At 32.3% G+C, this 10914-nt stretch overlaps 1 protein-coding gene across 1 annotated transcript; it reads left to right on the top strand.

The window, feature by feature from the left end:
• Positions 1 to 4852: 4852 nt before the first annotated feature.
• sna (snail) lies at positions 4853 to 6909 on the top strand. The gene has a single exon (XM_075293894.1). It carries the CDS (start codon positions 5025 to 5027, stop codon positions 6309 to 6311), a length of 1287 nt encoding a protein of 428 aa, XP_075150009.1. The 5' UTR covers positions 4853 to 5024; the 3' UTR covers positions 6312 to 6909.
• The last annotated feature ends 4005 nt before the right edge of the window (positions 6910 to 10914 follow it).

Here is a 10914-nt window from a genome sequence, read left to right as displayed (position 1 = left end):
AGGCTTTGACTAGCCGTAGATTTTTTTTAATAAGGATACTATTTAAAAAAAATTTAAAAAAATCTACTAAGTGAATACTAATAATGATCAGAGAGAAATTGTAAAAAAAAAACAAAAAAAAATATTATAACCTGTACCATAGTAGTGGCGAAGGGTATAAAAAGCGTTCAGAGCCGACATTATTATGATACCTATCAGGAAAGGAATACCATGTTCTTAGTATGAAGATTTAGCAGACTAATTAAAATGACATGGCCAAATTTGTAACATTTGGACAATTTACATATATAATGAAAAATAAATATTGGCATATGTAACTTACGAAATATACACAGTATTAACGAAAATTTTAAATAAAGAAATTTTAATAATTATTTTTTTATTAAATTTAGAACACTCAGTTTGAAATTTTAGCCCTTTAACGAGTGTCTTTAAAGTAAGAAAAGTTTTGGTAAATTAAAAAAATAAAACACTTTTATTTTAAAGAAGTAATCTTTGAATTAATTGGAAAGTAGAATCGTTGATTTAACGTTTTTTTTTTACTTTAAAGTGTCCATTATAATTTGAATTTTGCTAGTGAAATTGATCTCTTCTTGAATAATATATTCATAAAAATATTCGTCCAAATTTTGTTTTTATTAGTTTTTGGTTTGACAATGGATCAATTCTTAACTTATCTAAGAATGGATTCAAAAATCATTGCATGAAAATCAATTATATGGTGGTCGGTTCGGGATAACCTATTGTAGTCTGTCCGTTCTAATGCCTTTCCATGACGTTTTTCGTACAATAAATATAATTTTTACAAAATCTTAAGCTTTTAGCTGTGCGCTAAATCGCAGTCGTCCATCCTTATTAAGAAATTTTACAAACGAATGTCCTTATACAAAATAATTTATTAACAGAATCTATATGACAAAACTATGTTCAAAGATTACTTTAATTTTTTTGTACACTAAAAAAACATAGAAGAATCATATCTCTGATATAAAGTGTTTCTTCCTTGTCCAAAAGGCGATAAACTCTTCAATTAGATGGTTTGTCCTTATAATTAAGTGATTCGACATAAAACTGGGTTTCGTAACATAAAAGAAAATTTTGTTTGACTAAGGTAAACTTGGCATTAACAATTTTTAAATACCATAGAAATCAGTCAGTACACTGAAAACAGTGAACCCACCAGGAAGAAAAATTTCGGTTAATTTTAGAAAAAATTTGAATATTTTTAGAAAATTTTAACTAAACAGTATAACAAACGCTGGCATTACGTCGATGTCATAAAAATAAGTAAATATTTTTCGACAAATTCAAGAAAATTTATTTAACATAATTAAGTTTTTTTCACTTGTTAATGAAAATTTTGTAGTTGGAAGGAAAAAATTGGAGTTCAAAATTGCAAGAATGTCTTTAGTGACATACGAAGTTCATGATGGACGATGGAGAAATATTGAACAATTTTGTGGAAGACACGGATTTAGTTAATCTTTATCCTTCATTTGTGTATATTTTTTCCTCGGTTTTAGTTAATTTAACTAACGTACACAAAAAATTATTAGAGTAGAGGAAACTTTCTCCAAACATAATAATTCCATGAACTAAAATAAAGTTAAATTGGCTTTAGTGAAATAGAGAGTTCACTTTTTTTTAGTGTAAAGTGCAATTCACTCTTGTTTTATTCAATTACCAGGCTCTGATGAAGATTGAAGATGTCAGATCGAAATATTGGATTTAATAAAATAAAACTCAAAAACTCAAAGCTGGACTAAAACCAAAGATATTCTTAAAATTTCTTTAAAATTAATAAAAACCGCCATGAAGTTTATTGGCTTTTTGTATCAGGACTACCAAGCACACAAGCATTAATTTTTACTTGAAGCCGAATGCGACAACAAATAGACAGGCAGAGGGACTAATTTGCCAAAATTATTAAAAATAGATTGAAATTTCACAATCAAAACAAGCCCCGATTAAATGATTGTCTTGAATATTTACACGAGAGTCATTAGTCACTGAAGGAAAAATTTGTATTAAACTTGAACTTTAGTTCAAGATAGACATAATTTAACTAAATTGAGTTGATACAATTTATGTAAAAATTACAGTTTTTAAGAAAAATATAAACTATTGTATGAGAGTTTAAATTTTAAATAAATTGTGAATGTAATTTCTATAAAACTTTTTCTCATTTTCAGTTTATAAATAATAAGGGAAATTTTACAGGTATATTTATAATTTTATTGTAGATGTAATTAATCAATAAATAAATAGCATTTTTCGACCAATTAAAAAATATTTATTAGACATAATTATTTTTTTTTTTTTTCACTTTTAACATTATATTTGGAAGAAATTCTGAATTATTTTACTGAAGTCACGAATTTAGTAAATATTCATTTGTGTATAATTTTTTATCATTTTTAATTCATTTAACTAACATAAGTAAAAAATTATTAAAGTCAAGGAAACTGTCTCAAAACATATTAATTCCTTGAACTGAAATAGAATTAAATTTGTTTTGCGTGAACTCTCTATTTCACTAAAGCCAATTTAACTTTATTTTAGTTCATGGAATTATTAAGTTTGGAGAAAGTTTCCTTTACTCTAATAATTTTTTGTTTACGTTAGTTAAATTAACGAAAACCGATGAAAAAATATACTCAAATGAAGCATAAAGATTAACTAAATTCGTGTCTTCCACAAAATAGTTCAGAATTTCTTTAAATTTGTAAATTTTACCAAAAATGCGTCCATCATGAACTTCGTATGCCACTAAAGACATTCTTGCAATTTTTAACTCCAAGTTTGTCCTTCAAACTACAAAATTTTCTTTAACATGTGAAAAAACTTAGTTATGTATAATAAATTTTCTTGAATTTGTCTAAAAATATTTACTTATTTTTATGACATCGGCGTGATGCCAACGTTTATAATACTGTTTAGTTAAAATTTTCTATAAATATTAAAAATTTTCTAAAATTAACCGAAAGTTTTCTTCCTGGTGGGTTCACTGTTTTTTCAGTGTAGGGTCCACTTTTTTTTGAGTGTAACAGACGTTTATTATCTGATATAATCCCTTGAAATAAATAACAACAAATTAAACGAAAGTGGGACAATCAGGGTTCTTCGGCTAATGGGAAATTTAGGATTTCGTTTTAGGATATGAAATTTCTTCAAATAGATTCAAATATCACATATAAATCGACACAAAATATTTTCGTTTTAACTGATTCCTTCAAATAGACGAGGCGATTAAATGCCATGCTGAATCAAAAACTGGTTGTTATATATATAGTCTGAACCATGTATGAGAATTTAAACATCTTTTATTCCATATTAATCGATTTCCACCATAGCAAAATCTTTAAGATATGATCACGTAGTCATAACCTACCGTTTAGAGCTAGTGACTTCGAGATTTTTTTTGTATGCCATCATTGGAGGAGGTCACTTAATATTCATCCCAGCTCAGATTTTAAATTATATTAAATATATTTTAGGTTATAACACATATTTTCTTATCACTTCTGGCAACTTTTTTAAAAGCAAATTTTCAGTGAATTCATAATTTTGAATTTGTTTAGAGATCCTCCATAATTCGGATTATCATTTTTTTTTTTTGAATATTTACCTCATTGATTATTTTGTTTTGGTATCATTCATTTTTAAAACACCTTAGCGTTTTATTAAATTGAGTTATCGACATTGCTTTCCAAACTTACAAACATAGCATACTTCAAGTAATACATTTTCTATATCTTTTGACGATTAAAATATTGATAATCATGATATGACCGAACCTTTCAACATTTTTAGAGTTGAACTCATATTTTAAAAAAATCATCGAAAAGAGTCTAACTTTTCCGTTCATCCTACATTTCTCCAAAAAGGTAATTCCCTTTGGTAATTTCCGCATCCGTATTGCAATCAGAAAATACCATTTTGCTCATAACCTTCAAAATCGTGCGCTGGAATCCTCTACATATGCGGAAATTGGCACATGTCACAAAAATGTTAGCAGATATTCCATAAATACCCAATAACATCAACAGATGATCAAGTTCGCTGTGTAATAAGAAAATTTCCGTTTTACGTATGGGAAAATCTAAAGTAAAATCTCTCATGGTTTACAATCTCCCCCACCACTGTAACGACAATTTGAAATTCTCTATTACCTGCCCTCATCATTTTGGCATAAATAATGTTGTTGGTGTTGGAGTTGTTGTTATTGTTTCAAATGACTCTGAGATCTATGATTTGAGGTGAATTTATGCGATGCAAACGAACCAAAGAAAGAAACAAACGAATATCGGCAACGATGAATTCTTTGATTAGCATCACATTGAGGGATTCTGACGTATTTTCCAAAGACGAAATAAGAAAACTTCCCAATATGAGCGAGTTCGTATGTATGTGTGTGAGTGTGCGTATGGCTTTAAATGCATAGAGGGCCCGTGTGTGCAATAACTTCCCTCATTTACCAATGCGTATGAGGTTTGTAGTTTCTCTGGCGTTGCACATCATCACCATTGCATGGATGGATGGACGGACGGACAAACTGCTACACTATGTTGATTCAGGTAGTCGTCTACAGCCCTTTTAGGTGAAGTTACAAATTAAGGGAATGGGAAATTCTTTGATGTCAACACACACACACAAAAATACTATGGAGAGCAAAGAACGCATTTATGTGTGTGTGTTTTTGGGTATTAGCCTGTGAGCATAGAGAGTGAATAAATCCAAAACATCAAATGTATGTGAAAATCCACCACCTTAACCCAATGTCTGCGCGAGCCCATCGCATATAAAAGGAGACGCAGAGAGCTAACCTGTCATAGCAACACAAACGCTCAAACAGTGAACATCACCAAAACATTAATACGTTTTATTCCTTATATCAATTCGGAAGAAATAAAAATACGATCGTTTTGTGCTTATAACGGAAAATCGAAAAAATTTTACACTCGTAATTTTTTGTTTTCGGAATTTTATTTTGAAATTTGTTTTTCTAACTGAAATCGATAAAAATGGCCACCAACTACAAAAGTTGCCCTTTGAAAAAACGCCCTATCATTTATGTTAAGGATGAACAAGAACTCCAACAACACCAACATGTGCAAGTCTACGAACAAATGGAAGCCTTGGCATTGACCAAGACATCCAAAATTGTCCGTCCAGTTTCTCCAGTTGCTGATGATCAGCCCCAAGATTTGTCACTGAAACGTAAGGCTAGCGACAGTTTCGAGGATTATGTCGTACCAGTCAAACGTGAATGTGTCCTAAATCTTTCCAGCAAATCATCAGAGCTATCTCATACGTTCGAGAAGCGCCCCATGAGCAGTTCACCAGTTATGGATTTATCAGGCAGCTCGGCCATGCTTTCGCCTCCAGCTGAAATTGACTCGAGCATGGAATATCAACCCAGCGATATTCATTTGCGTGGTTTAACTGCCAATACCAGTGGCTATACCACAAATCCCTATCAATCGGCCTTTGTTATGGCTGCTGGATGCAATCCCATGACTGCTCTATGGAATACCTATCAACCTAATATCTCAGCGATCTTCCCCTCACCAGCCTCCTCTATAGCTTCGGCTGCTTCACCAAGATCGAACTATAGCTACCAACACATTACTCCACCCTCAAGTCCTGGCTCGGAAATGGTCTCCGAACCTGAGGATCTATCAGTGCGCAATGATATACCTCTGCCAGCTTTGTTCCATATGTTCGATGAATCGCCCAGCCATTCATCATTTTCATCAGCCTCCTCGGTATACTCACACAGCAGTGCCACCAGTTCCTCGGCATCGTCATCATCTGGCTCCTCCTCCTCGTCATCAACATCATCTCAAAATGCCAATAAGAATTACCGTTTCAAGTGTGACAAATGCAATAAGATGTACTCCACCTCTATGGGCCTATCGAAGCATCAACAATTCCATTGCCCAGCTGCTGAATGCAATCAGGAGAAGAAACAACACTCCTGTCAAGATTGTGGAAAATTGTATACCACCATGGGAGCTCTGAAAATGCATATACGCACTCACACCTTGCCCTGCAAATGCCCCATCTGTGGTAAGGCCTTCTCGCGACCATGGCTATTGCAAGGACATATTCGTACCCATACCGGTGAGAAGCCCTTCCAATGCCCTGACTGTCCACGATCTTTCGCCGATCGTTCCAACCTGAGAGCCCATCAACAGACCCATGTGGATGTTAAGAAATATGCCTGCAAGGTATGCAACAAATCCTTCTCTCGCATGTCTCTCCTGAACAAGCATGCCAGTTCCAATTGTACCATCACAATTGCATAAATCGCAAAGCTTTGAAAAGCTTCACCAAACAAAAAACTGAACGAGTTGCTTTGCTAAAAAGCTCAATCATATGAAATCTCACAACATTCCGCTGGAAAGGATAAAGTCGTTAACTTTTTGATCTTATTTTTATTTTGATTATTTGAAAATTTTTAATTATTATTATTTTTTTAATTATAAGAATGCAAAACAAACAAACCTCATTTAGTTTAAGAAATTTTAATGGAAGACAATAATTATATTTTAATTTTTAATTTAAGTAATGAGAGAAAGAGCGAGAGAGATACTCATATTCATATAAGTTGTTCTTAGTCTATTAAGGTTCTCATGGTGCTATATTGTTATAGTATTTTATCCTTTTTTTCTGTAATATATTTTATTTTAATAATTTATTTTAATTTTTTTTATTATTTTATTTTTTATACCTCTTAAGTAAGCATTGAGTTTAAGCTCTAGTCTTTTTTCTAAACTTTTTGTACATTTTTGTTTATGGAAGACAGACAAACAATCGCAGCATTTTACCAAAATTCATTTTATTTACCCATATATATAAATATTTTTTTATTATCTTTATTATTATTTCTATGTTACCATAGTTGTTAAGATCATTTTTTATTATTATTACATCGAAAATAAAATATTTGAATTTGATCAAAACGAAAATTTTATAAAAATCTTTTTACTATGTCAACAAAACTATGGGAAATATGGGAGTTTTGGGAAGTACCATAAATATATAGTGGATGTTGAAATTTTGCTGAGGGAATTATCAGTTTTAAAAATAATTTTTATATCCAAATCAGGTCAGACTAAAACAATTCAATTAGAATGAAAATGTGACTTCACAAAATATAATTTCGAGCAATTTTATTATTTTCGAAATCCTGAGTTGAGTAACTAGTAACCAATGTCCAACTATTTTTGTTGTTCGGAACAAACAAAGTGTACTTCAATCCAAAGATTTTGACCTTCACTTAAGGATTTTGGTATTCATTTCGAGCCAGAGAGGCATATTTTAAAGTAAATATCTTGCTATATTAAATTATAAATAGGATACAGATAACGTTTCTCAAGTATTCCATTCACTTGTTGGTTGTGTGCACTTCAAAATTCACAATTGAACAGACATATGTCGTAATTCCAAAAATTTTAAATTAAGGAAGCAATGTCTTCACAATAAATCAAAGCCTATTGTTGAAGTTTTGACTTCAAAGAGGTAATTTAAAAATTTAAAAATTGTTTATTTTAGTCCAGAATGTTTTTCTTAATATTACAACACCTTTACCCTGCATCGAGGACACGGACGAACGCAAATTTTAAAGATGAGCATCGTCAATTAATTTCGAAGTAAAAATTAAAAAAAAAAAAGAAAAAACATATTATTAACTTTCTTTCAAGTAAAATTTCTTTATTTAAATAAAATTGTCTTTAATATTGTGTAAATATTTATTTACATGAATTTCATTCATATATCTTACTGTGATCTTGTAAGGCATAAAATGCAAGAAATAACATGAAAATTTAAAATCACTTTAAAATTGACACGAAATATGGCCTTTAATTGGCTATGTGGTATTTTGGCCCATTACCGGTTTAGCGTCTTTGAATGACCGACTCTTTAGTGTTTTTTAGTGCCCATCGCTCTCCAAAATATGCCAGGCGCAAAAGTCCGACGGTTTGAGATTGGGATATTTTGGTGGTCTCTACGCGGTAGAAATGAAGGTAGGACCCCACTTTTTAAGCCATTCTTTGTTGACGCGTGCTAAGTCCTGCTGGAATGTCCAGGATCTGCGGCCGAAATGTTTGTTTCTCCCGGAGCTTAAATACTGTCTTTATGATATTATCCTGACATTTTATTTTGATACCACGGTCGATGAGTACAAGCAGGAAGCGACCATTGACCGTTAAGATGGTCCACACAATTACCATTAGCTTGAGTTATGAATGCTTTCCGAATTCTCAATATATCAAATCAGGTGGGCGGTATAGGGGGGATATATCTTATTGTGAACCTGTAAATGCATAAATACCGGAATTACCATCAAATTTTAAAATTGGTTTAAATTTTTTCGAATTGGCTACCATTGGCACGAATTATGGTCTTCATTCAGCAGACAAAGCCATAACACGCTGCACAAAAGTGGTATCCCAGCAAAAAGAGCATCGCCAAAAAAAGTAGTGAAAATGTTCTTTTTGGATCCGGAAGTGGTGCAAAATTGGCGCAGAAGCGATAAATTTAACACGGGCTTGACATAGGACGGATGTCCACCCTTTCAAATGCCATTGCACAGAATTTGCAGCACTTCTTAAGTTGTGATCCGAATTTAGTGTTTTGGATGTAAATTAAAAAATTTCGCAATAATTTGCCAAATAAATAATTTTTTATAAATTTTTATGATTTTTAAAACATTGTATCGCTTGTCTGAAACGTTTGACATCAATTTTTTTTAAAAAATTGGCAACTTTTTAAGAATGGATTTTGTATTTTTTTCGAAAAAATTTGAAACCGAAAAAGTTAAAATTTCCTTTCAAAAATATGAAAAAAGCGAGTTACAAAAAATGGAATTAAAAGAGCTTCCTGAGTAGTTAAAATAAAGAACATCTTTGGGAGAACATTTTTGGAAGTGCTTTTAAAGATGTGCCTTTAGAAGTACTTCCAATTTTTTTTTTTGCTGGGATTGTATAGTGCTAACCTTACTCATCAAGTTGCTCCAGGGGCAAAATTCCAATGAATCTCAATCCAAAGCGGGGAATATCCTTTTTAACTGTAGGCAGGTTATCTACGTCCGAGAGACGTATGCGTTTTTTACTTTTTCGCTCTTCGTCATGAAAATGAGTACCGAAAATGTGATTTTTGTGGAGTAGGTATAAGTACAAAAATTTAAAACAAACAAATTTTGTCCACATGATGACAAACTATGATACGTCCCACAGACGTTTGTTTAGCTTATCCGTGACTTTCATGAGGTTAAGCTTTCTAGGATTAAGCCATTCTTCAATGACACGTGTTGCGATGGTATTGAGTTCTGTTGGAATGTCCATGGTCTACGGCCCAAATTTTTGTATGTCAGTAATAAAGCTTGAAAACTCTGTGTGAGGCCATTCCTGGTACATATTGCGATAGTGTAGAGTGTTGTTGCAGTCTATGGTCTGTGGCCGAAATGTTTATCTTGCCAGGGCTTCAATACTGTCTTCAAAACATTTTCCCGATAATATTCAGCATTTTGTTAGACCTAAGGCCGGAGGACTACCATCGGCCGTAACAGTGGTCCACACACGCAGAAAAACAATGCGATCAATTCAAAAATTGTTTCAAGAGCTAAATGTTATTTTTTGATGCGGAACATTTATGTCGCCAGACGTAAAATGCTTATTGAATTAAGATATATTCTTCTCTGGGTGCACCACTACCATCGATGGAGCTTGTGTTCTGGTGGCAATTAAACGCGATGGTTTTGTTTATACACAAATTGTTCAATTTGGAATGGTTTCTCTTCGGAGAAACCATTCCAACTCCCTGGCTCCGTCCAGTCTAACTTTTTTGTGTGTCGGTGGGTTCTTGCACTTTTTGGAACTTCAATAGCTTTAGTCCAATCACATTTTTCAATATGTGTTATATTCGTTCTGGAGATATGTTCAGCTCACGAGCAAGTTTTCTACCAAGGCGGGCTGGATTTCGATCAAATTTGGACTTAACATTTTCTCGCATCATTCCTGGTGTTGTTATTGTTTTCGTTTCGTCCACGTTTTGGATGCGATGCAAAACTGCCTGTATATCAGCAACGAGCAATGGTACGATAAACAAAGGTTTTATTCATGTACATGGCAACATCGACTCAGAATTTCACCAGTGGGCTGATTTATTCTGAATATGTTATTACTATAACCTCATATCGCCATATCGTATAGGCTTCATTGAAGAACGAAAGATTCTGATACCACCTTGTCTTCTAATGCTAACTTTACCCAGCAAAAACAGCGTCGCCAAAAAAGTAGTGAAAATGATCTTTTTGGATCCGGAAGTGGTGCAAAATTGCCGCAGAAGCGATGAGTTTAACATGGGTTTGTCATAGGACGGATGTCAACCATTTTAACAGCCGTTGCACTGAATTTGCATCACTTCTTAAGGTGCGATGCGAATTCAGTGTTTGGGATGTGAATTAAGAAATTTTGTGATATTTTGACAAATAAATAATTTTTAAAAATTTTTTATGAGTTGTAATGCATTCTTACGTTTGTGTGGAACGTTTAACATCAAATATTTTCAAAAATTCGCAAATTTTCTAGAATGGATTTGGCATTTTTTTCGGCAAATTTTAAATTTATTATTAATTCTTAATCTATTTTTAACCTATTTGAAACACAAAATTTTAAATTTTCCATTAAAAATATGAAAAAAGCGAGTAATAAAAAAAATTACACAAATGAACTTCCTGTGCAGCTAAAATAAAGAACTTCTTTGAGAGGACATTTTTGGAAGTCCTTTTAAAGTTGTGCTTTTAGAAGAACTTCCAAATTTTTTTTTCTGGGTATTTATAAACTCTCCTAAATTAACCTATAATTTGAGCAAAATAGTCAACACCTTAAATTTGTTTATCAAAAT

This window comes from Haematobia irritans, chromosome 2, assembly GCF_050003625.1.
Source record: "Haematobia irritans isolate KBUSLIRL chromosome 2, ASM5000362v1, whole genome shotgun sequence".
Lineage (NCBI taxonomy): Eukaryota > Metazoa > Arthropoda > Insecta > Diptera > Muscidae > Haematobia > Haematobia irritans.
The sequence above is the reverse complement of the archived record's forward strand: the minus strand, read 5'-3'. Positions and strand labels throughout refer to the sequence as shown.

Bases quoted from the DNA above. Each gene is read 5' to 3' on its own strand.
- sna (XM_075293894.1), top strand. From the start codon at position 5,025: ATGGCCACCAACTACAAAAGTTGCCCTTTGAAAAAACGCCCTATCATT.